Raw genomic sequence first — 26129 nt, 5'->3', positions numbered from 1 at the left:
CCTGCAGCCTGGCCTTGGGTTGCCCTCATGCTGCCAGGCTGCCTCTTCTAACACCCGCTGTTGGCCTAGCAGGCTTTTCCTGGCTGCTGCCCCGGCTGCACCAGCCACAGACTGCCCAAGGGCAGAGACGTTAATGCCATGTTAGGAGGTGATGCCTGGCTGGGCTTGGGGTGAGGAAAGTTGGCAGGCCGAGCTGAGGGGGAAAGTGCAAAGGGAACAAGAAGAGTCTCTGGGTGGACTTCAGAGACCTTTCCAGAACAGGGAGGACAGTCTACAGCTGTACTGAGGCTGAAGGTGTTCCCAGATGGCTAGTGTTCTCTCCAAGGGCTAAAGACTCAATGCCCTCTCTCAACCTTGTGCTCCTAAGTCTGTTTCCTGACAAGAAGGGATGTCAGCTGCTGGAGACCTGAAGCTTGCTCTGTCCCTCCAGTGTCTGGCTTAACCCCCCATCTACGGAAGTTCCTCTTGGATCTGACCACAGCCCACTCTTACACAGTGTATGTCCTTTCCCCGAGCCCTTCACAGCGGCTGTAAATAACTTCCATCAGTGAATGAATAATGCCCTGGCCAGAAAGGACTTGGTTTACTCAAGTGACAGATCCAGGTCCCCTCGTAAGCACTGCAGCTTCCTCAGGGCCGTGTGGCACAGTGGCTGCTGTAAGCTACTGTCTATACTATGCTTTCTCCAGCGTTAGCATCAGAGAGAGCGCTGAGCGCCAGCTGACATCTCTGTTCTTCCTGGGGGCCTGGAAGGTGGCTAGAGTCACTGTGCTCCTGAATGGTGGGACAATAGGTGTGTGTCACTGTATCTGTCCCTTCTTTTTCAACTTGAGGTCAGCCATCTTCCCCAGACCTGTCCACTAAGTCTCACACTGTTCTGCTTTATGATGTGGTTGGTATAAGGCAGCAGGAGGGAGTACCTCAGCAGGCCCTGCCAAGATGTCCTCTCCCCCCCCACCCCCGTCCCACACTGAGAAATCACACCATGCTGACAGGCCTAGTATAAAGATTTTTTTTTTCAGGAAGAGGAAAGGGAAGGGGCTCTGGAAAAGAGGAGGACAGAAAGAAAGAGGAACACGTGGGAAGAGAGAGAGGGAAGATGGAGAGGGGGTGAGGCGAACCATCCCTCTTCTATGCCAGGTTGGCTCGCACCTGGTAGCAGGTGATGTTGTAAGCTGTTTCTAGATTCCTGGGAGGAGCCTAGTGGAATTGCCTGTAAGCCAATACACAACCCCCAACTGTAAGAGGAGGCAAATGCGGAGCAAGGGCCGCTATGACTCTTTTAAATGTTCATTATATTTTTTATTTACGTATTTTGTGTGTGTACACAGGCACATGTGCATGTAGGGACTGAGAGACTCAGAGCCTCCATTTTTCAGTCTGAGATGGGACCATTATCAGTGCGCTGATAGTACAGGATACCATAAGAAGCTAGCTAGGAGACAGGCAATCCCTCAGATAGACATTAGTCCCTACCTCCAGCCTGAGAGGATTCGCAGGTGATGGCCAGCTTTGAGCCTGACAGGCATGGTGCTGTTCTGGTTCCGAGGCTGGAAGCTTTGGGTTCAAATTCCATTCCTACCAGTGTGCCTATTTCCTCGTCTGCAAACGGAGATGCTGATACTTGGTTGCCATAGTGTTGGACACCTAGTAGGTACTTTATTCTAGATGTCTCTCTGCCTTGTGGATGGGGTAAAGGTGGCAACTGCTGCTGGCAGGCTTCATCTGCCTTCCTTTCTTTCTGAACTTTATTGATTATTAATTTTCTAATTTTGAGATTTCTGAGACAAGGTCTTACGTAGCCCAGGCTGCCTCACTGTGTAGAAGTCTTAGCTTATTTTGCTGTTGCTGCGATAAAATATCCTGGCAAAATCAGCTTAAGAAAGGAAGTGTTGCCGGGGAGTGGTGGCACCCGTCTTTAATCCCAGCACTTGGGAGGCAGAGGCAGGCGGATTTCTGAGTTCGAGGCCAGCCTGGTCTACAGAGTGAGTTCCAGGACAGCCAGGGCTACACAGAGAAACCAGGTCTCAAAAAACAGAAACCAAGGGTTAATTTTAGCTCACAGTTCTAGGCACAGAGCTTTGTGGTGGGGAAGTAGAGGCAGCAGGAGCCGGAAGCAGCCAATTACATAGACTCCCCAGCAAGAAATTCTTTCTCCATCTTACCCAGGACTCTGGCCTGGGAATGGTGTCACCAGATCTCCAAAATTCAATTCAATCATGATAATCCCCTATGGGCACACTCAAAGGCCAGTCTCCTGGGTGATTCTATAGTCTGTTGGCAACACACTAGCTGAAAATGACCTTGAACTCTTGGCCATCCTGCCTCCCACTCCCAAGTACTGGAATGATAGGCAAAGGCCATCACGCCTGACTTATGCTGTGACGTTGATGAAGCCCAGAGTGTCCTGCGTTCTGGGCATGTGAGCCATACCTCTGGCCCTTAAGGCTTTTATCTCACCGAGTGCCTGGCACATGGTAGGTGCTTTGTCTACCCTGGCTGGTCAGTGATCTCTCTAGAACATAGAACAGAGTTGGGTATACAGCAGGTGCTCAGCAAATAATCTAGAGGGAGGAGTGAATGGACAAAGTTGAATGCACAGCATCAGGCAGCCCTCCCTCCCCATAAACCTCTTCCAGGACTGGGGTGGGGGAGGGGAACTTTGTGGGCCCCATCTCACCCTTCCTGTCTAATCCCAGGGGATTAACTCGGAGTGAGGCCAGGTCACAGCCACTGACCCCAGGCTTCATTCAGAGCTAGCGGGTTTGTGTGACAATCACATCTGAAGGCTCTCTTTACTCCAAGATGGCCCTCCTGTCACCCACTCTGGACATGGTGGTCACAGCAGTTGGTAGCCTCCTTCTCTTCATGCTGGTCTTAGGCTTGCTATGTTTCTTCACCTGTCGCCTGGCCAGGCCACTCAGGTAGGAGACCCTAAGCTCCGCCCCTATCCAAGTGCCCTGCCCCAAGTGACTGTTCATGTAGGATAGAAAAAAGATGGACACTAGTCTCTCTCTTGTCTCTGGTGGGGAAACTGAGGCCAGATGAGGGCCATTCCCTCCCTGGAGAAGCAAATGGCGGAGCCTGCCTGGGTATGTAAGTGCTTGTCATCTGGACCCCAGCTCAGTTCTCTGAACTGTCTTGTGAGGTCAGGAGAACCTGTGACTGAGGGGCCGAGTGAGTTCTCAGGTGCACATGACGGAGGGCCTGGTCATGGGCATCTTCAGTCCTGTCTTTCAGATTGTCCTGGCTCTATTGACGCCAGCCGGAGATTGGCATTCCGCCAAACTCCAGAGCCGCTGCCTCAGTGCCATTGTCAGGGCCCAGGCCCAGCCTCGAAGCCTCTCTTCTGGCCTGCCAAGTAGCTGCTCCCTCACCCAAAGTCACAGCCCAGCTGGAACCGTTGCGTTCTTGTCCTAAATAATCAGATCACGTAGCTGGGAGCCTGGCAGAGAGGCCAGGCTAGGCAGTGGGAGGGGACTATGGGCCACCATCCACTCCAACAATGGGTGATGGGAAGCCAGGACTCCCCCAGACTGGGCCCACCAGAGTCTCTCACCCCAAGCTGCCTGAAGCCTCTGGGGTGGGGAAGGGAGGCATCTGAGCAGAGGCAGGAGGCTGAAGGATTTCCTGGGTTCCCCTCCCCCCCTCCCAGTGCCACACAGATTTATCTCCTAGTCAGGCTATCTCAGTGCAGGGCCTGAGGCCAGAGCTTAGCATCCCAGCCAGGGCATCTCATTGTAGCCTTCAGGCTCAGGGTGCAAAAGACCTTCACTGCCTGAGTCTGCAGTTTCCAGACCCTCAGACAAGCCATGCAGGCTGCCGGAGCCCTCTTAGTAGTCCCCCTCCGTCCTTTGTTTTGGATGCTAGGTGCAGAGAGAGTGGACTGAATTCCGTTTCTCAGCCCGCAAGTGCCGCACCCCTTGCCTTCCCCGTCCCTGTTCCCCGCATCACCCCACAGTGTGACAGCTACTTTTGCTAGGACTGATATGTTACAACTGTAGAGTGAGTATCGTGTCACTGACGTGTTTTCCTTATTAGGGACAAGAGCATGCTGGGTAATACACCAAGTGTTACAGAGAATTTGTGTTTATCCATAATGGTTTCTGTAAGGTGCTTTTTTTTCCTCTTAAGATTGTTTAATGTATATTAGTGATAATCAGCTCCCATTCTAAATGGTTGTGAGCCACCACGTGGTTGCTGGGAATTGCATGACCTCTGGAAGAGCAGCCAGTGCTCTTAACTGCTGAGCCATCTCCCCAGCCCTTCTGTAAGGTTTTAGCATAAGGCTTTCGCCCATTTTGCCAAGGTAAAACAATTCTTTGGGGGTGGGGCAGAGCAGTTTCCTAGCCTATGTGAGACCTGGGGTTCTATCTAGAAGCAAGAAAGAAGGTGGGAGGTGGTGGAAGAGGGAAGAGGGAGAAAAAAAAAGAAAGAAAACCCCCAAGGTCTTTTCAGCCTGGCTTTCTGAGTGCTGCCGCCGTGTCCCCTGTGCCTGTCCCCTCTCAGGTGATCCTGTCCAGTCTCATCAAGGTTGTAACAGCCGCCGGACACCCTTGATCCCAAATTTTTTACCTCTAGCCAAGACCTGCCAGTCTCAACTCCATCTGTCTGTCTTTCCCAATGACACCTCAAACCCGTCGCATCAGATCCAAGACCCTGAATCGTGCCCCCAAAATCCACTCCACCTCACACTTCCAAATGTCATCTCGTGCTGACAGATGAATTCTTTTACCCTACAATCAGAAACAAGGAAGAAGCATTTATTTTTGTCTTTTCTGTTCCTCCTCACACTAGAAATACCTACTGACCAGTGGAGTAAAACAAGAAGGGAAGACAGTGGAAAAAGTCACAGGGCTAGAAAGGAAAGAGTAAAACTTCTTTAAAAGTTGTTGCATTTTATTTACTTAGTGTTATGTGCTCCTGTGTGTGTGTGTGTGTGCATGTGTGTGTGTATGCATGTGTGTGTGCATGTGTGTGTATGCATGTGTGTGTGTGCATGTGTGTGTGTATGCATGTGTGTGTGTGTGTGTGTGTGCTCGAATCCTTGAGTGTACTCATGCTTGTGCCAAGGTCAGAGGAACCTTTCAGATATCAGTTCTCTTCTTCCATCCTGTGGTTCCCTGGACTCGAACTCAGGTCATCAGGCTTTGGCAGCAAGTGCCTTTACCCACAGACAGAACTGTCTTGCTACCCCTTAAACTCTTAGTAAATTGCATGCATGTCTACATAGAAAATGCCAAGGAATCCCCACATGTACACACAAAATTTAGAATTTAAGTGAGTTCAGCATGTAAGGTCAAAATGTAAAACAAACAAACAAACAAACAAAACATGGTATTTCTTTACAATAGCATTAAAGAAACCAAGGCATGTATGGGGACACCCCTCCACACACACCCGCCCCATGAGAGAAAAGCATAGCTATAAATGTCACAAAACCTGTCTAAGTTCTATCTGTTGATCAGTCAAAGTACCAGGAGAACACAGAGGTACTGAGCTCACGGGAGAGTCAGCACTGCATGGAAACTAACCAATGGCTTTCTTTATAGGGGTTGGTTTTTCTGAGACAAGAGTCCTGGAACTTACTCTGTAGACCAGGCTAGCCTCAAACTCAGGGATCCACCTGTCTCTGCCTCCCAAGTGCTGGGATTAAAGGCGTGCGCCACCACTGCCTGGCTAACTTTCTTTGTATATATTAAGATTTTATTTTATGTGTTTGAGTGCTTCACCTGTGCATCACATGTTTGTCTGGTGTCCTCAGAGTTGCAGATGGTTGTGAGCTGCCATGTGGGTGCTGGGAATCGAACTCAGGTCCTCTGCAAGAACAGCCGGTGTGCTCTTAACCACCAAGCCATCTCTCGAGCCTCTATATTAATCTAAACTTATTTATATTGATTTTTTTTGTACGTGAGACATCGTAGGTGCACACGTGTCACAGCACGTGTGTGAGATTAGGGGACAACTTGCAGATGTCTCTCTCTCACCATGTGGGTTCCAGGTACTGAACTCAGGTCATCAGGTGTGGTGGCAAGTACCTTTATCTCCTGAGGTCTCATTTGATCTCAGTGCTGGTCACATGGAGATAGAGGACAATCAGGGAAGCCGGGTTTAGCAGTGGAGACTGCTTGCTTACAAGGAGACCGTACAGGTTTAGGTAGCAAGGCGGGCCTCCCCTAGTCATGGCAGCATTGGAGGACTCTATTCTTGTGTCAGACTTCAAAGCCTTTGCTCTACACTTGAGGAAATGGAGGGGTTGGGGTTACCATAGTAATCTTGCCGTTATTTCTAGAATCAAAAAAGCTCTGTGGTCAAGGTTCAGCTTTGCCACCTACTCGTTCGTCCGCACGGGCTAATTATATCTCCTCTCTACACCGTGGTCTTCTCGTCTGTCGTGAGAGACGGTTGTTTCCTCTTTCCCTGCTTCAGAAGTTATTAGCAAAGAACCCCAGTGGCAATCCCATAGTGGACAGTCTCAGGTTGACAGCAGCTCTGATCTCAGAGACAATAACCCACATGCAGAGAATTCCCGATACTGTAAAGCGAGAGACCGTTCCATTTTTAAGCTAAGCCCACAGGCAGAGCTAGCGCCTCAACAGTAAACAGACGGCTCCTGCACCTCAGAAGTCCCATTGACACCATTGTCCTGTCTTATTCCGCTCTCACTGTACCTAGTACCCCAAACAAAGGGATGAGGGCATCTGCTTAAGGGACACGGCAACCTGCATGGCTGTGCCATTGGTGTCCATGTATGCCCATGGCTCCAGCTCTCCTGGCTCAGCCACACGTTGGGAGGAGCATTTGAGGCACTGTCAACCATAAGTTCTCAACAGTGTGTGCTGGGATGGAGACAGGAAGCAAAGGCCGCCGTGGAGTCAAAAGGGCCCCATGGCAGCTGGATGGTGCTCAGCTGTGGTGGGTGATGCCATGTGCCCAAAGTTGTATCTGGGGACACTCTTCTGATAGTGAATGACCACCCCAGTCCCCCATAGGAGCACAGATAAGCGAGGGGAAACCTTAGTCCATTGGTTCTCAACCTGTGGGCCTGGGCCCCTTTGGGGATCATGTGTCAGACATCCTGCATATCAGAGACTTATATTACATTCATAACAGTAGATACTTACAGTTATGAAGTAGCAACAAATAATTTTATGGTTGGGGTCATCACAGCATGAGGAACTGTAGTGAGGGGTCTCAGCGTTAGGAAGGTTGAGAAGCGCTGGTGCGGAGGTTTCTAGTGTAGTGGCTGGGATGGACCAGGAAGGAGTTATCTTGAGAACAGGAAAGTGAGTACCAACCATTGAAGCAGTGTGAAGTTGCAGGAAATGTGTTAAAGGTCATCTGAAAGAGATGACTTTATATTTTATACCTATTTACTGTGAATAATATTATAATGCAGTCATAGTTTGTGTCAATCAACTTCATGACTTTCTTTTTTTTTTAGTTTGGTTTTTCGAGACAGGGTTTCTCTGTGTAGCCCTGGCTGTCCTAGAACTCACTATGTAGACCAGGCTAGCCTCGAACTCTCAAACTCAGAAATCTGCCTGCCTCTGCCTCCCAAGTGCTGGGATTAAAGGCGTGAGCCACCACCACCCGGCAACTTCATGACTTTCTGATGTTAGGATTTGCTATGAAACTATTTGACATTATTCGTCTCCTATTAAACTATTTTTTATTCTATAAAGTAGAATAAAAAATGTAGACAATGGGGTGGTGGTGGCGCACACCTTTGATCTCAGTGCTTGGGAGGCAGAGGCAGGCGGATATCTGAGTTCGAGGCCAGCCTGGTCTACAGAGTGGGTTCCAGGACAGCCAGGGCTACAGGAAGAAACTGTCTCAAAAAAAAAACAAAAACAAAAGATTAGAATTTTTTTCCTCAGTGGGCAAAGCTCATGCTGTAGAACAAGTGAGACAGAAGCTTGGGTACCTAGCATCCAGTGGGGAACGTGAAAAGCCAGACGTGGTGGTGCATGCTTATAGCCCTAGCATTGGTGGAGAGTGTGGAGACAGGAGGATTCCTGGAGCTTGCCACCCAGACAGTCTAATACCACTTTCAGTTGAGAGACGCCTCCGGGAAACCATTATAAACAGCAATAGGCACGCTCAGTCAGCATCGACCTCTGCCCTCTGTAGATAACAGTCTGTATACGTGTGTATGAACACACACATATGGTATGCACACAATGTTTTCACTGTGTGTGCTTATGTGTGCTTGGGGGTGGGGGTGGGGCTGGGAGAGGACCGTGGATTATGTGCCATTTTACCTGTCTGGAGGTCAAAGAACAATTTTCAAGAGTCGAGTTCTCTCCTTCCACTCAGGAGTCGGGTTCTCTCCTTCCACTATGTGGGCCCTAGGGATCGAACCCGGGGGCAACATCAATCTTGGCAGCAAGTGCTTTTACCTACTGAGCTACCTCCCTGGGCAGAAAAAAAAAAACAATTGCTTTTAACTTTAGCAATCACCTGAAATAAACCTCAGAGTTCAGTGCAGTTAGACACTAGATGGAAGACATTTCTTCCTAGTCCCTCCCCACCCTTCCTTCACCAGAGCCCTACCTTTAAAGTTCCTTATTCTGGTGGCAAATTGGTGGCTTCTCTGTCCTTACTCACAGTGGAACTTCTGTAATTTCTGTTTCCCATAACAAATGGGGTAATCACGTCCTGGCTTGTATTGTCCTGGTGACATTATTTCTAACGAAACCCTTGATATTGAAAATCACATCTCCTTCTGTAACATCCTACCCAGACGTTTGGGCATCCTGAAGCTAGCTGCCTGTGGCCCTGTCCCAGGTGATTTCGACAACATGAGCCTGGTTAAAAACAGGCTTAAGCTGTTCATACACTGATTTTAGGCAACTTGGAAATAAATTTATAAGAGGAAATAATTATTCCTGGTCTTGCCACCCAGAGCAAACCACCAATTAATGTTTGCTCTGTTTCCTTCAGTCCTTTAAAAAAAAGATTCCTTCTTTTAAAAATATATTTCAAGTAGGCTGAGGGAATATAGCTGAGCTGTAGGAAGGCCCTGGGTTTGATCCCCAGCACGGAGGTAGGGGAGCAAAGCATTCTTCAGATGTGTTGTTGTTGTTGTTGTTGTGTGTTGTGTGTATGAGTTCAGGAGAGCCACGGTGCATTTAGGAAGGTCAGGGAACAATGTGAGAATTAGTTCCCTCCTTCTACCTTGTGGGTGCTGTTCAGGGAATTGAACCACTTCATCAGGCTTGAGCCAGGTGCCTTTACCCTCTGAGTCACAGGGGACCCACAGTCCCAGGGGACCACTTTCAAAGTCAGTTCCCTTCTTCTGGTAAGTTCCAGGCATCAAGTTTAGCAAGTGCTTTTAATGGCTAAGCTATCTCCTAGCTCAAGGTAGAATGTCTCAGCAGATACGCCATCGTAGAAGATGCACACTTGGCCAAGGAGCCCCACGGGAAGATGGCTTAGCATGTTAGTCATTAGGGATGCAAGCTCAGATCAAGGAGTCTGAGCCAAAGTTGTCCAGCTTGTGTGAGGTTTGATCCCAGCATTGACCAAAACAACAACAACAAAAAACCCAAACAAACAGAATAAAAACAAGCAAACAAAATGGAAATAATTTTGGGAAAATGAAGTGAAGATCATTTAAAAAAAAAATCAAAAGAAGTCAGCTGCTGGGCTGGAGAGATGGCTCAGTGGTTAAGAGCACTGACTGCACTTCCAGAGGTCCTGAGTTCAAATCCCAGCAACCACATGGTGGCTCACAACCATCTGTAATGAGATCTGATGCCCTCTTCTGGTATGTCTGAAGACAGCTACAGTGTATTCATATATAATAAATAAATAAATCTTAAAAAAAAAAAAAAGAAGTCAGCTGCTGAGGCATTGCCCTGTGATCCCAGCATGGGGAGGACATGGGCAGGAGGATCAGGTGTTCAAGATTATCCTCAGCCAGTCTGGGCTACATAATCTGCTTATAATCGCTTACCAAAACCTGGCAAGTTATTGAAGAGAATGGGGCTAATATTGGTGTCCTGGGTACAAATATCCTTGTGAAGAAACTCGGGCTCTTTTATCCCTGCCTTGTGAGGCACGGGGTGGGTCAGAAGGCTGTGGACTTAGTTGTAGGCTTTATTTCTTGATGTGTCATCTATGAGCGAGCAGCAGGCAGAGCATCCCCTGAGAGCTTTCAGAATTACAAGAGATTCTGGGCTGGGCCTAGGCCTGGCTGGACCACAGCCCTCCGAGAGACCCCAACTCTGACCTCTATCAAAAGTATAGCATGAGAAGCCTGTCTCAGGGCAGGTCGGGCACCCAGCAAGCGGGGTGGTATCTGTTTGCAGTACAGATGCATTTATGCTTGCACAACTATGTGCGTGGTTTTCTTCCCAGGGCGGTGGCCCAGCAACGGCTTTTTGGTACTCAACAAGTTCTTGCCGAAAGAATCAAGGAACAAAGGTGGGAAAGAAGAAACTGCCCCAGGGCTGCACTCATACACCTGTTTTCTTCTTTTCTAACTTCTAGGATCGGAACTTCAATTAACAGCTGACACTGCCTACCCCTCTCTTCCACCCATCTGGGCTCCAGTGAGGGACGGATCTCGGGGTACACCATGATTTCACCATTTTTAGTACTGGCCATCGGCACTTGCCTTACCAACTCTTTTGTGCCAGGTAGGGATTCGAGACTCAGGTGGAAGGAGAGGGTGGGCAAGGTCGGTGAGAGTGTGGTCTGGGTTCAAGGTCATGGACTCATCCAAAGTATTGGAGAGTTGGAAGCCAGATGCTCAAAGCAAGATCCCTTTGGTTGCTTTCGAACTGGACTTCAGTGGGAAGAGTTAAATGCACGAGTGAGTGTATATGCATGCTTGTGTGTGTGCATGTGTGTGCCAGATCCCCTGGAGCTGGAGTTAAAGGCTGTTGTAAGACACTCCACATAGGTGCTGGGAACCTAGCTCTGGTCCTCTGTAAGAGCAACACGCATTTTTTTTTCCTGGTCTTTTCAAGACAGGGTTTCTCTGTGTAGTCCTGGCTGTCCTGGAACTCACTCTGTAGACCAGGCTGGCCTCGAACTCAGAAATCTGCCTGCCTCTGCCTCCCAAGTGCTGAGATTAAAGGTGCGTGCCACCACCGCCCGGCACAACACACATTCTTAATTGCTGGTCCATGTTTCTATGGGGAATTTCTTTGTCTTACCCACAGAAGCATCTCTACAATGTTTTACTGTGTTCAACCCTTTCTATGCCTCAGGTCACTAATTCTAGACTATATATGTATTCACACACACATATACATACTTGTATTTGTGAAGTTACCACTCAGATCAGAAGGACATTCCTAGGCACAGGACAGGCCAGCTTCTCAGTGCCTTTCCCAACAACCCCATCCTGATGCCAGGCGTCATGCAGTATGTTCTGGAACCATGGGAGTGGATTCGTGATGTAGGTACTAATCAGTACCTTAGGACATAATGTCACATCCTGGGCATTGGTCCCTGCCGTTTTTCCCCTGAGATAATGGTCTTCTGGTATTTAGTCGTCCAAACCATTATTGCTTAATATTGTCAGATAAGGAGGTCGGTTTGGTACTGACTCAGCCCTTCTTAGGAACAGACTCCGGATCTTCATCAGATTCTCTAGCAGAGACCAGTTAGAATGGCAGCAGAGCCAGTATTGAGAAAGATCATGGACATGGGACAGACTGGCGTCAGTCAGGCCCGGTGTCTGCTTGACTGCTGGGGGTAATGGGCATGTGGTTAGGATGGGCTGAAGTTCTTCAACCCCCAAGTGGCACTCAAGCAAATGCTCTGTGACCCAGGGCATTCTGGTGTGTGCAAGGGAGAGGTTAGATCCAGCCAGGTTTACAGAACCAGTGATTTAAACCATTGACCCAGGGGCTGGGGAGACGAGGGCTCAGTTGGTAAGGATTTGTTCAGCATGGCCAAGTCAGTGAGCTCCAGGTCCAATCAGAGACTCCGTCTCAAAACCCAAGTGGGTCTATCTGTTAAAGCCTTTTGACCCTCCGTCATTATCTCCTCCTTCCATTTACCTAGAAACTAGAACAAAGAACTTACCCAGTGGACAGAGGTGGACAGCAAGGCCCAGGCCTCCAGCTTCCTCTGGGGGCACAGGCTATACCAGAGGTCTGAAACTGGGAGTTCCAGAAGATACTTCTAAAAAGGGGGGGACCTGGAGCTTAGGGGTGAGGACAGCAGGCAGGTGTTTGGGATGCAGGATACGTGAGAGGAGGGCTGGAGGCCTGGCGGGCCCCAGACTTGAGGTGGAGTGTGGTCCCCCTGCCTAGGGTATCTGTAGTGGTCATTGCCTGGTGATTTGAATATCCTCAGCTTTTCTTAGCTGCTCATTTTTTCTCACTTCCCTTCCTGCTGGAAGGAAGCTCTGCCCCTCATCCAAGATGGCTGAGAAGCCGCAGAAGCTTCATGTGTTCAGAACTCTTGGCACACAGGCTGGCGTCCATGCTTGGACTGAGAGGCCTCTCAGACCTTGTCCTGAGGAACAAGTGTAGATCTGAACAAGCTGGAGCATGTGACCATATCTCCAGCCCGCTGGCATACATTGTGGCCTTGGACGGGACCCTTCACCTCTTCTGACCTCTGTCTCTACCTCACCCTGGCTGAAGAGAAGGGTCTTTGAAGGAGGCAGCATAGGGAGCCTTCAACCTTGGGCTTCCAGTTCTGTGGGCAGGTCTATTGCGGCCAGGGAACCACAGAGAGGAAGCCTTGTAAAACAGTGGCGACACTTCGCCAGCTCCAGAGATAGAACCCTAGAGATCTCCTTGGAATACAGGGATGGAAAAAGGTGAAAGGGCATCTTTGGACCTCTCTGCAAATCTGGTCACTTCCAGAATTAGTGTAGTCCTCAAAAAGACCCATTTGACAGGTGAGGAAACTGAGGCTCGGGGAAGTGATTTGCCCAGGGTACCAAGGCTGTGGATTGATTACTATGTGAGACAGAGACAGGGAAAGGGAAGGAAGTAGAGGAGGAACTCTAGGTCTTATTTTACTCTAAGGTGCTGGCCTGAGTGAGGGCAGTGTCCATTAGAGAGAGAGGTGGTGATGGAGCCTCAGCCCATGCCTTCCCAGATACCCCATCAAGGGCGCTTTGTGTAATGCATTCATTCAGCCAAGAGCTAGGCTTGCTTTCCAGCTCTGCCCACAGGGTTCTCACCAGGAAGCCCCTAGCCTGCTGAACCGGCTGTAATGAACAAGCCAGGCGGAGTTTATCATTGATATAACTGGATACCTCTAGGGACTTCTGCGAAGAGGTTAAAGATTTCCCTGCTACCTGCTGGCTGCCAATGGCTGCTCACCGCTGGTGAAGGGCAAGGGTGGATTTTTGCCGGGAAGTCCAGCTCTGCCAAAGTCTGAGTCTGTTCCTGCTTTGTGTCTTGGACAGAGTCACTTGGTGTCTCTGGTCTTTGGTTTCCTCGTGTTGCGACGCATGAAGATGCCAGCGTCCTCAGGCTGGCTTACGGGGTTTGCCTGGAACCTGTTCACAAGCCTTCACTCCGCCCTCCATGTTTAGCACATCTCAGCCCCTGCAATGAACTACCGGGGTGTCTATAATTCTGGGGACGGGTAGCCCATTCCCCACCTTGCCAAATAACCACCTGTCTCTGCAGAGAAAGAGAAAGACCCCAGTTACTGGAGACAGCAAGCCCAGGAGACCTTGAAAAATGCCCTGAAACTCCAAAAGCTCAACACCAACGTGGCCAAGAATGTCATCATGTTCCTGGGAGATGGTGGGGCTCGGGGGGGCAGTGAAACTGGGGATGAAGGGACTGAGGGCAGTGAGGCTGGGGATGGGGGAGCTGGGGGCCTTGAGATGGGGGAGGGGAGGGGCTTTGGAGCCTGAGGCAATGGGTGGCTAGAAAATGTGATTCCTGGTATCAGGTGAAAGGAACTTGTGGCAGAGGGCTCTGAGACATAGATTAGGAGAAAGGGACCAACGTGTCACCCTGAGAATATGAAAAGACAGAGAGACCATCCAGTGACATATCATGTCCTTCTGTCTGCTGCCCACTAACCTTGCCTGTCTTAGCACTGAAGGGAAGAGCTCTGGGAGCCTGGGAAAGCTGACTGAAGGGCCTGAGAACCTAAGTTCTCTGTCCACCACCCCCCTCCACAGGTATGGGTGTCTCCACAGTGACGGCTGCCCGAATCCTTAAGGGCCAACTACACCACAACACAGGCGAGGAGACCCGGCTGGAGATGGACAAGTTCCCCTTTGTGGCCCTCTCTAAGGTGAGCCCTATCCTGGGTCCACTCTCGACCTGGTGAACTGCAAGGCCATCAGACCTCTGGGTCCCATGGTCCCACCGTGAAACCAGGAGCCAATCTCAAGGTTTCTGAAGCTTTTACTTTACCAATGTAGACCCTCTCGTGTGTATAACATACCCAGGAACGAGTGCGCATAGTATAGCGTGAATCTTTCCCAAGCTGCTGGTGTCTGTGTAACCAGCACCTGGCTATTGTCACTGAACATGGACCGGCTATCCCCTGAGCTGTGTCTTGTCCTTGTCTCTTCCTCCACTGACAGCAGCCACCGACCTGACCCCTACACCATTGATTCCTTGTGCCTGCTTTTGTGTTTCGTGTAAACAGAGTCAGCCCAGTCCTCACCTCCTGGGTTAGATTACCAGTATGCATCATTTAATACCCTGTGTGTTGTGGTTGTTGAGGGGAGGTTTCCGGTGTGTGTGTGTGTGTGTGTGTGTGTGTGTGTGTGTGTGTGTGTGTATAACAAGCACCATACCTCCTAGCCACCCAGAGTCAAGTTCTAGCTTCTTCTGAGGGGCAGACTATAGTTTCTGGACCTCTGGCGAGCTCTTGGGTTCATGGGGCCAGGGAGGTAGGTCTTCCCTGTGGGATTTCCCTAGGAAATCTGGCCATAGTGATGACCATTTGCAAGGACAGCAGAGAAGCCAGGCTGGACTCTCAGGTCCACCTCCCCTCCCAGTATCCCTTTCCCTCAGGGACATACATTTCTTCTTCTCCCTCTGCTCAGCCCACCCTTGCTGGTTCCATAGTTCCGATACTTAGAGAGAAACCTTGAGTTTTGTCAGGGCGTAGGAAGCAGGCAGTTCAGTCAGGTGACCTTGTGGTTCTGGGGGCCCTCCATGGACAGCAGTGTCCCTCAGACCCTGCTCCCTTGATGAAAATGGAGGTGGGATCGCCACGGTGGGCACTCACCCCCCGACCCTCGGTCCATTGCAGACGTACAACACCAACGCTCAGGTCCCCGACAGCGCGGGCACTGCCACTGCCTACTTGTGTGGTGTGAAGGCCAACGAGGGTACCGTGGGAGTGAGTGCGGCCACTGAGCGCACACGGTGCAACACCACTCAGGGGAATGAAGTCACGTCCATCCTACGCTGGGCCAAGGATGCTGGTGAGCCATCGCAGGCACATTCTGTGACTGTCTGGATTGCAATCTCCTCATTCATGCATGGCTGGGCGGAATCAGGCTGAGGAGGAGCCAGGGGACTCCTTCCTAACTAAGGAGTCTGTATCCTGGGTCTGTGCGCTTCACTACAGAGTGCATGACACGAAGCCCATCGCTGTTTTGAGAGAAGGTCAAAGGACAAAGCCAGGGCCAGTCTGCAGAATTCAGAGTGGTGCTCCTTTAGAGGCGTAATTAGTTAACCACTCCGTGCTCCCAACAGATTGCATGTGTGTACCTGCCCAAGAGCTATCTAGATTCGAGAGTAAAAAACCACACACACACACACACACACCAGTTAATTTTAAATATGCCTTGACTAACTCAAAGGCTGGGCAGTTCTAACCCTCCCCGCAGCTAGCACACACTTCCCTCCAGTGTTCCTGGCTCTACACCTTCTAAATCTATGTTTTATGTTTGCTGCCCTGTTACCTTCTGGGCGGCCCCGCCCATAGGGCCCGCTTTCCCTTACCACCTACATTTCGGATGATTTTCCTTCTGCAGCTCTCAGTCTGATCCTCTGAGACATGGTGATTCTCCTCTTCCTCTCTCCCAGTCCCAAGCCCTCAAAAATCCCCAAGTCCCGCCTCAGTTTACCTGCCCAGCCATCGGCTGTTAGCTCTTTATTGATAGATCAAAAACCAACTGGGGACAAGGACCTCCAACACCTGGAGACACAGATTCCTGATTTTGGGTGAGCCGGTTAATAAAAGCATTAGAACCAATTCCCAACACTCCCTCCTTTTGCCTCAGAGACATTGAAGGCAGGTTGACAGAGCCTTTCTCCCCGTCTGACGTCCCTTTGGGGCCACCTAGGGTGTCCTATAGGCATAGGCTCCACAAGTCATGGAAGGAGGAGAGGACCCTAGCCCACCCCAGGTACAAGGAAAGGGGTTCAGCTGCATCTGTCCATCTGTCTTCCCGTAAACTAGGGAAACTGAGGCCCAGGCGTCCAGAGGAACTGATTGATGGGAGACTTTCTATGGCAGGGAAGGAGAGCTAAGTCTGCAGGGACTTCCTTATCTACAAGGGGGTGTTAATCTTTCCTGTCCCACACTCCAGGGAAGTCCGTGGGCATCGTGACCACCACTCGGGTGAACCACGCCACACCCAGTGCAGCCTATGCGCACTCGGCTGATCGGGACTGGTACTCGGATAACGAGATGCCACCCGAGGCTCTGAGCCAGGGCTGCAAGGACATCGCGTATCAGCTAATGCACAATATCAAGGACATTGACGTGAGTGGGGTGGCAGCACGGGATGCTGCGGGGTGGGGGCAGGGAGGGACTGGTGGGGCCTCAGCCATGGGATGGCCTGGGAAAGGCCTGGGTACCCCACAGACCTAGGAGAGCTCCCAACCCATTAAGGGATTTGTGGTTGGGACAGGCAGCCTCTGTAAGGTTTCTCTGTGGTGGGGCTATGAGGTGAAGTCTCATGTGACTGCCACACCCAGGGTGCCCAAGGATTATTCCATAAATTAGAACCTGATGGTGCACCCCTGCACACAGTATACACTGACAGACACATATACACATAGTATACACTGATAAACACACATACACACACACAGTATTCACTGACACACACACACAGTATACACTGATGTACATGCACAAAATATACACTGATACACATAATATACACTGACACATACACACATACACACAATATATACTGACACACACAGTATACACTGATACACACACACAATATACACTGATATACACATACAGTATATATATATACACACACACACACACACACACAGAGCATGCAATAGCACTCCCTCATAGGACTCAATGACACCCCTCACACACACAGTATGCTCTTAGGGGATGACCTGCCCTACGAATTTACACTTGCACAGAGTGGCACATGCCTGCACACGAAGCTGACATGTCCAGAAAGAAGCCAGAGCATCTTATGCCTTTCCCACCCGTGCTCTGCCTTTTGCTTGCTGTGTGACCTTGGGCTGTTACTTAACCTCTCTGAGCCTCCCCTTGGACAACTGTTCTGCCCACTGGACCTGCTCCAACAGCTCACTGGAAGAGCTAAGTAAGAAAATCCCAGCTGAGTTTGGCACAGAGCCTGGCCCCCTGGAGTGTTCAAGTGGCAGCTCTTGTATGTAAGCCACCTGTCCTTGGTGCTCAGAATTCAACACCCAAGCAGGTTCTTACATGCAGACCTCAGCTCTTGGGGAGAATTTCTGAATTGTTCTTTCTTTACTATGAGGGTTGACTGTGACTTAGAACCTCTGAGCCTGAAGTATGGGCCCAGTGAGGCTCGGAGAAAGCAACGGACCCAGGTCCCATCTCTCTCTGCTCTGTGCCTCAAGCCCCATGGCTCTCTTAAAGTAGCGGGTGAAGCGCTGCTTTCAGGACCACTGGTCCTGTTGACTCCTCTTGGGTAAGAGCCACCTGGGACACAGCCACCCCTCTGGCTTTATCAACCCGCAGCCCTCTCCCTCCTTCCTCCTCCCACTTCCCACCCCCAAGCCCCACCCACAGGTTGCGGGAGGCCAAGATGAGGTCATGTGGAGAACATGGGTCCTGTAGCAGGAGAGGTGGGGGATGGGGTGATTACAGTAACTCTGTAGCCAGTTGAGGCAGGAGCGACTGAGGCAGAGAGAGGCACTTTGGGGGAAAAAAACTTTGGAGGCAGTGAGGGGTGCTGGGGTCTCCTGGAGCCATGAAGGCATGAGCCAAGGAATAGAAAGGGGACTTCCTAAAGCCCCCACTGCCCTCGCTGTCCAAGTTCCGTTTGCCCCTCTGTCATGGCTATCCCCCAAAACTCCCCAGACCATCCAAGAATCAAAAATCCTGGTGTCCGCTCTGAGAATAAATATGTTCCGCTTTAAAGAGAGTGAGAGAGCGAGACAAACCCAAACCCCAAAGGCAAACAGCAAGTCTGTTATTTGGGAGTTTAATGAGGCCGTGTGAAGTCTCCGCTGGGCTGGGAACCATGCGATCTGGGCAGGAAGATTGGGGGCTTCAGTTCCACACTGAAAATGTCAAGGGGTCAGGGTCTGTGGGAACAGGAGAAGGCGCCAGAGACCTGGAGTCCTTTCTCCCAGACCCAGTCAGAACTATCCAAGCTCCTCCCACATGATGGGAGCAAGACCCTCCCCTCCAGTCCGTCTTCATTCTTCCCTTCTGGAGGGACAGCTTCCATTGTAGGGACCACCAGCAACACTGGGTGACTGCCTTTCTTCTCTGGATAATCATTCCCATTTTATAGACTAGGAAACTGAGGTCCTGTAAGATCAAAGAAATAGCCCCTTAGTTAACAAGCAGTAGCACTGGCTCTTTACTTCAGTGTCCTTGGTCTTCCTGGGAACCTGTGGCTGTCCCTGGGTACCTTCCCCACATCCACCACCAGCTCTCTCCTTACCCCCTCGAACCTTGATTTGGCCATGGGAAATAGAATAGAGAGAGAACTTTGGCCTATCTGGAGACAGTGGACCTCAGGTGCCAGCCAGGGGCAGCAAGTTGGGCTGGTGCCTACGGTGACAGAAGGACACAGTATGGTGGTCACCATGGGCTGTGGCTGTTATGTTCTTGGCCCCTGCTTTAAAAATAGTTAGGACTTCAAACATGGATTCCCTAGGAAAACAAACAACCCCGCGTCCATCCGTCCGCCCTCGCATGCCAGCCACAGTGGATAAAATTAGCCTGGCAGTGATTACACAGACGTGAGACGGCCCGTGTTTGCCCAGGCAGTGGGCTGGTTCCCAGCTGGGCTGCCCCGAGACCTCCCTGGCCGAGGCTACTCACTTGTGGGAGAAGACACTCCCGGAGGCCCCATCCTTGGCTTCACTCGTACAGCAGAGCACTGGGGGGCTTCTGGTAGAGAAACAGTGGGTTCTGGGTTTGAATCTTATCAGCACCATGCGCTGCTGTGTGGCCGAAGGGCAAGAAATCACATCTCTGTGTCTATAGCGAGAAAGTGCCAACCACTTCCCTAGCAGCTTGGCTAGGAGATTGAGTGAGTTACTCTGTCTTACTGGCTCAGGGCCCAACACACAGCAAACGGGCTTTCTTACGGGGCTGGGGGATGGTAGCTATACAAGAACACTAATATTCCACTTAGAAGCCCCAAACCACGGTCCTGCTAGGTCAGCAACTTTATCTCTCCAATCTGAACAAATAGTCCGGAGAGGGAATGCTGACCCAGGCCTTACCTGGCAAGGCAGTTGTCCATACCTCCACCCAGACTCTGCTGTCTGCTTTCCAAGCCGGGACCCCTGGGGCTTCTGGACAATTTAGAACCCTGGGTGTGATGGCTCCTTTGTCCCTCAGGTGATCATGGGTGGCGGCCGGAAGTACATGTACCCCAAGAACAGAACTGACGTGGAATATGAACTGGATGAGAAGGCCAGGGGCACAAGGCTGGATGGCCTGGACCTCATCAGCATTTGGAAGAGCTTCAAGCCCAGACACAAGGTAACCAAGGGCTGCAGATGACCTCAGCTGTGGGACCATGGACCACGGGACACCCCCATCCATGTGTGGAATGGTCTTTGCCAGTGAGAGTCCAGATGTTCTTGTTTGCTCTACTTTACAGACCCGTGCCTGACAGACACTCCTGCTCCTTGTAGGAAGGGCACCAAGGGGGATGGTGACAGGGTCAGGGAGGCACCTGGATGGACCCCAGACAGGCTGGGCACCTAACACAGGGAATGTCATGTGCCTGGACCGCAGGAAGTGCCTCTGGAGGCAAGCAGAGGAAACACAACAGAAACCCTGAGCAAACGGGAGGGTGTGGGCAGGCACAGCAAAAGTGTGCTGGCTGAGCCTGGAGGTGTCAGCCCTCAGAGTAAATCCCCTGTGCCAGGGCACCAGTGGGCTGAGAGGGAGGCTGGAGCAGGGTTAGGCCAGACTCTGGTTCGTCTGAGAGGCCTCTGGCCCTTTAAATCTGCCGCTTGTGGGCCAGCCGGGCAGCTGGGTCTGGAAATGACTGTGGTCAGGCCTGAAGACAGTGGGGAGCAGCCTGGCAGCCGCTTTGATGTCACTCTGGGGTTGGATTTCTCAGGGTTCCATGGCAGTCCCCGGGGAGGCTTGGTGGCATGAGAAGCTGAGCTAGGGGAAGGTGGGCAGAGCTGGGGACAGCCCCATGGCTGTATAGGGGTTCTGGGAGTGAGAGACTCTCTTCTCTTTCTCCTCCTGGGGCAGCTTGGATGGGCAAACTAAAGAGGTACCCTGCTCCTGGCCTCAGTTGCTATGATCAGGAAGAGCAAGCCATTCTTCTGCCATGGGACTCTATAGGCTTTTGGCACAGGGAGGGGCCTGCACTACTGCCATGAGCCCTACCCAGTAGGGTCACTGTTGGGTCCCAAATTCTGGACATCGATAGAGGAGCTAGAAGTGATTCTCAATAACCCTGATATGCGCGTGCCTCAGTGTCCTCATCTGTGAAGTGGGGACAGTCTTGAGAGACTGCTATGAGTGTTGGTTGTCACAGCAGGGCCCTGGGGACCCAAGCCAGATTCTTCGCTTCCTCCTCCTTCTGCCTCAGAGCAACCTAGAGGATTGAAAAACCTACCCCTAAGGCCACTGCCCAGAGAAGGCAAGAGCTGTCTTTGAAGACACACAGCAAATTCCCCACAGTGCTGAGCACACACAATCCAGGCAGGGCCTCCTTATCTCCCCTCCTAGATGGGATTCCCAAAGCATAGCCAGTGAACTTCACTCCCTCTTGGCTCTCCAGAGGCCCCTAAACACCAGAGACCCCCAAACAGCACTCATTCCCTTCTGTAGGCCTTCAAGCTCTCTGTGACTTACCCTGTGACACCCTTATGGGGAAAGCAATACCTTGATCCCAGATGGATTGGTTCCTACTTTGCCTTCTGGACCTCCAAAAGGGTGTCACCTCCACCAGGAAGCTCTCCTTGATCCAGTCCCCAGGATCCTCATATACCTGGGTTGTACCCAATAATCTCTGTACAGCTGTCATTTCTTGAGTCCAGAGATGGTAGGTGCTCAGGGCAGGATGATGCAGGGGAACTGAGCCACTCTGACTCTGCGGCCAGCTGGAGCTTTTCCCGGCCTTCCAGGCCTGTGCTGACACAGCCTCTCCCACCCCCAGCACTCGCACTATGTCTGGAACCGCACTGAACTGCTGGCCCTTGACCCCTCCAGGGTGGACTACCTCTTAGGTAAGTAGAGAAGGTGGTGAGCCCACGGCTGCAGTTGTAGGAAGCAGTCCCCAATTACAAGGCCTCCCAGGGTGCGGAAGGGGAAAAGGTTTGGTTTGTGGAGTTAAGATGAGCCCCAGTTAGCAAACAAACAAACAAACAACAACAACAAAATCCCAAGTTCGGAGACGAACACACAGCACACCAGGGTAAAACCAGCCAGGCAAGCTTCTGCTGGTCCTTGGGTTAATCCTTGTTCCCTAGAGAGTAGGGGCCAGCAGAGGGAGTGGGCACTCCGGAGCCTGGTGGCTCACACCGTCTTGGAGGTCAGCTCCGGCTGCTACGAGGTGGCGTGGCACAGAGGGTGCACTGGGCTCCCTGGAGCTGCTGTTTGGCTGTTGCCTGATGTCTAGGTGAGGGACGGCTTTCGTGGGAGTAAACTGTGGACAGAGAACAGGAGAGACATGCGCATGCCGCTTCACTGCGCATGCCACTGAGCCCTCAGACCTCACCTGTAAATATGCACGTGTTTATATTGTCCCCACTGAGCCCAGTCCAGAGTCCACTGCCTCAGAGACGAGGTGCTGCGGCCTCTTGGGTTTGAGTCGCAGGTCTGCCCTTTCACCTGCTGAAAACAGCAAGTTGTTAGGCCCCTTGGAGCCTCCTCCTCCTCCTCCTCCTCCTCCTCCTCCTCCTCCCCCTCCTCCTTCTCCTCCGCAAGTTGGAATGTAAGCACCCCACCCTGTACCCCTGGTGAGGTGGGCTCTAGGCACCCGTGCCCTTGCTGAGGTGGCTGTAGACCCCGTGCCTCTAGTAGGGTGAGTTGTAGACCCTTGCCCCTAGTGGGATGGGCTGTAGGCCCCACGCCCCTGGTAAAGGTGTGCTGTAGACCCCGTACCCCTGGTGGTGGGGGTGGGTCTATAGGCCCCGTGCCCCTAGTGGGGTAGACTATGAGGAGAATGAAAACAATGAATCCACTTCTGGATCCGCAAAGCCTCCCAGGTACGACCACTCCTATATTTCCTCCAAGTTGAGTGTAGGGGCTTTTGTATCCTCTGTGACACCCTGGGTTCCCTGGGGTCCTCACAGCAGGCTCGGGGCTCTTGGCACCCATATCTTTGCCATGCCCACAGGTCTCTTTGAGCCCGGGGACATGCAGTACGAGTTGAATCGAAACAACCTGACTGACCCTTCGCTCTCCGAGATGGTGGAGGTGGCCCTCCGGATCCTGACAAAGAATCCCAAAGGCTTCTTCTTGCTGGTGGAAGGTAAGGCGTGGTGGAGACAAATCTTCCAGAAACAGGACGTGGGTTAGGCGATGGAGTGGCACAGCTTTCAAAGGGAACTGCAAGTTTCAGGGTGAAGAGTGCATTCGGTGGATGCTCCCCACAAAGACAGTGGGAATTCAGAGGAGGGAAGTCTTCCTGTCTACCAGCCCAATTTGAGAGGGCTTCCTGACAGAGGAGAAGCCGGCAGAGGAGAAGCTGTGTTCCTCTGAGAAGTCTTTCTCTCAGCCCTGGCTGTGGAGGGCCGTCCAACCTGTCAGAGGCCAGGGGGTTGACATTGGGTTCTTGTCACATACTATCATCCATGGCTGTGGGACCATCACTAAGCATTTTTGTAAAATGAGGCCAAAAATTGTCCCCTTATCCTAGAGCGGTGACTCGGCCCCATCATTCACAGAAGTATGAAGTAAGGACTAAGGGTTGAAGGAGGTGGCTCTGTCATCTCCCTGGTGCCTGCCACACAACAAGCATGAGGACCTGAGTTCAGATCTCAGAACCTTTGTGAACCGGCACTGACAGAGTGGACACAGCTGGATCCCTGGGGCTTGGGGGCCAGCCAGCCAGCCTAGCTGACTTCATAACCAGCAGGTTCAGTGAGAGACCCTGTCTCAAACAAAACAAAAACAAAAAAACAAAAACAAAAACAAAGGTGGAGGGGCAGGGGAGATGGCTCAGCGGTTAAAACCCAGCTCTTGCAGAAGACCCAAGTTCTGTTGCCAGTACCCACATCAGACACCTCATAGCCACCTCCAACTATGGCTTTAGGCACTGTACAGGCACAAGAGTCTAGAAGAAAGGTTATGCAAATTATCTGGGCACAGAAGGGTGGTTAAAAATTGTGGTGAAAATACTGGGCATAAATTTCTGGCCAAAAATTCAATCTAGGTTATCAGACACCCTCTTCTGACCTTTACAGGCACCCCGTACACACACACACACACACACACACATACACACATACACACACACACACATACACACACACACACATACACACACACACACACATACACACACATACACACACACATACATACACACATGCACACAAACACACACACACATACACACACATACACACATACACACAAACACACACACACATACACACACACATATACACACACACATACACACATACATACACATACATACACACACACATACACACAAACACACAAACACACATACACACACACACACATACACACACGTACGCACGCGCGGGCACAGAGAGACAAACAGAGACAAAGAAACAGAGAGAACAAAACTAAGACAGGCAGTGGTGGTGCATGCCTTTAATCCCAGCATTCGGGAGGCAGATATCTGAACTTGAAGCCAGTCTACATAGTGAATTCCAGGACAACCAAGGCTACAACAGAGAAATCCTGTCTCAAAACAAAACAAAACAATAAATAAATAATAAAATAGTTTAGAACTAAATAAAGGGGGGAAGGGGTTGAGAAAAAACACGTAGGCACACACCCACGTGGAGCGTGGGCACACAGCACACAGTAGCCAGCAGCTCCATAAGCCCTGGGGGAGCAGAGAGTAAACGTATACCTCAGTGTTTCCATTGCCACCATTGTAATTACATAGTAGCCAAAGCAACAATAGGAAGTAACAGAGTTTCCAGAATTTCTACAGCCCTTGCCTTCTGTGGTCCCTTGGGTGGCCCTGCTGAGATATGCATGTTCTTACCCCATGAAGACACATGGGCATGACTACACACACACACACACACACACACACACACGTCCTCGATATACACTTACCCAATTGGGCCCCTCCACCTTCCAGAGGCCAGTGGCCGCCTGCCCAGCTAGGCTGCCTTCTTGCCAAGCCCTGGGGTTCCCACCAGCACAGCGGTCTCGGCCTGGCCCCAAGCAGGCCTCTGATCTGAGGAAGCGCCAGGAACCAGTGGTGGTGAACACGGGTCCCCTGGGAGTGGTCCTCTTTGTGAACAGGGCCAGGCCAGCCTGCCAGACCAGCTGCTCCCATAACCACAACAAAGGGAAGGTCAGCCTGCCCGCCCTGCCAACCCACCGGCCAGGCCAGCAGTGAGGGTGAATGAAGCTAGTGGAGAGGGAGTACCGCCTGGTGCCCCAGCTCACGACCCTCAGAACTGGGAGTGACCACTAGGTGGCGTCTTGCGGGAAGCTAAGGCCTGCATGTTCCTACCCCAAGGGTCTGGCGTTATGGGATTCAGCCTTCCATTGGCCTTTCTGCAAGACCACTTTGACACTGCCCAGGATCTGGGGACTTGTGCCAGGGTGAAGTCTCTATCCTTTCTGCTTATAGGGATATGTTTATGGACGAAACAAACTGTGGGCTTTGGAATGGGGTTGGACCTGAGCCCCTATCTGGTACTCCCGTGGAAATATCACTCCCCCACACTTCCTCAGTTGCTCTGTCTGAGACACCCCCACTGCCCAGGGCTGTCATAAAATCAAATGCCTCTTTGTCATGCTAAGCACACAGTAGGGACTTAGGCATGCTCCCTCGCCCTTCCCTCCCTTTCCCTCTGCGGAAGGCTTCAGCCACCCCTTAAAACTGCTAAGGATGCTGAGCTGGGCTGAGCTAGGAGCACAGGCATGTGGGAGAGATCCAGGCTTGGGTCCTGTGGTTCTCCCTTCTCTGTGGCTTTGCTTTCCCCACATGCCCTGCCCCCCACTTTCTCCTTGCTCACCCTCTGAAGGCCACTTGACTGTAAGATGCCTGAGGTAGGCCTGGCGAAGGAAGTCCCTGGTGAAGGTCATTGTCATCCCCTATCAAGGAGACATCAATCTGATGACAGTGTCCCGGGGCCTGTAAGGGCACGGCTTCTTCCCCTGTCGCCTCATGGGAGGCCTTTGTCTTGATGTCCCCTAGGAGGCAGGATTGACCATGGGCACCATGAGGGTAAGGCCAAGCAGGCGCTGCATGAAGCAGTGGAGATGGACCAAGCCATCGGAAAGGCGGGCGCCATGACTTCCCAGAAAGACACATTGACCGTGGTTACTGCTGATCATTCCCACGTTTTCACATTCGGTGGATATACCCCCCGGGGCAACTCCATCTTTGGTGAGTAGGCCTGTCCCTGGGATGGGAAAGCCATCAAGGCAGCACCTGCTGAGATCCCGTGAGAACTGAGGACGATAGTTGAGATACTAGTGGGGGGGTGGGAGAATCCAAGAGACCTGATCACCTGGGCGATGAGTGGGTGTGTAGAGTACGCCAGCAAAGAGAATGAGAGAGAGAGAGAGAGAGAGAGAGAGAGAGAGAGAGAGAGAGAGAG

At 51.4% G+C, this 26129-nt stretch overlaps 1 protein-coding gene across 1 annotated transcript in view; it reads left to right on the top strand.

Moving 5' to 3' along the window:
- Positions 1–26129, top strand: part of Alpl (alkaline phosphatase, biomineralization associated) — a 52684-nt gene that overhangs the window by 24757 nt on the left and 1798 nt on the right. The window contains exons 2-10 of the mRNA XM_028759756.1: positions 10498–10646; positions 13614–13733; positions 14120–14235; positions 15208–15382; positions 16496–16671; positions 19732–19875; positions 21518–21587; positions 22700–22834; positions 25724–25915. Coding sequence (XP_028615589.1) covers positions 10586–10646; positions 13614–13733; positions 14120–14235; positions 15208–15382; positions 16496–16671; positions 19732–19875; positions 21518–21587; positions 22700–22834; positions 25724–25915 — 1189 coding nt within the window. The 5' untranslated portion in view covers positions 10498–10585. The remainder of the gene's footprint in view (positions 1–10497; positions 10647–13613; positions 13734–14119; positions 14236–15207; positions 15383–16495; positions 16672–19731; positions 19876–21517; positions 21588–22699; positions 22835–25723; positions 25916–26129) is intronic.

This window comes from Grammomys surdaster, unplaced genomic scaffold, assembly GCF_004785775.1.
Source record: "Grammomys surdaster isolate TR1022 unplaced genomic scaffold, NIH_TR_1.0 126313, whole genome shotgun sequence".
Classification (NCBI taxonomy): Eukaryota; Metazoa; Chordata; class Mammalia; order Rodentia; family Muridae; genus Grammomys; species Grammomys surdaster.
The sequence above is the reverse complement of the archived record's forward strand: the minus strand, read 5'-3'. Positions and strand labels throughout refer to the sequence as shown.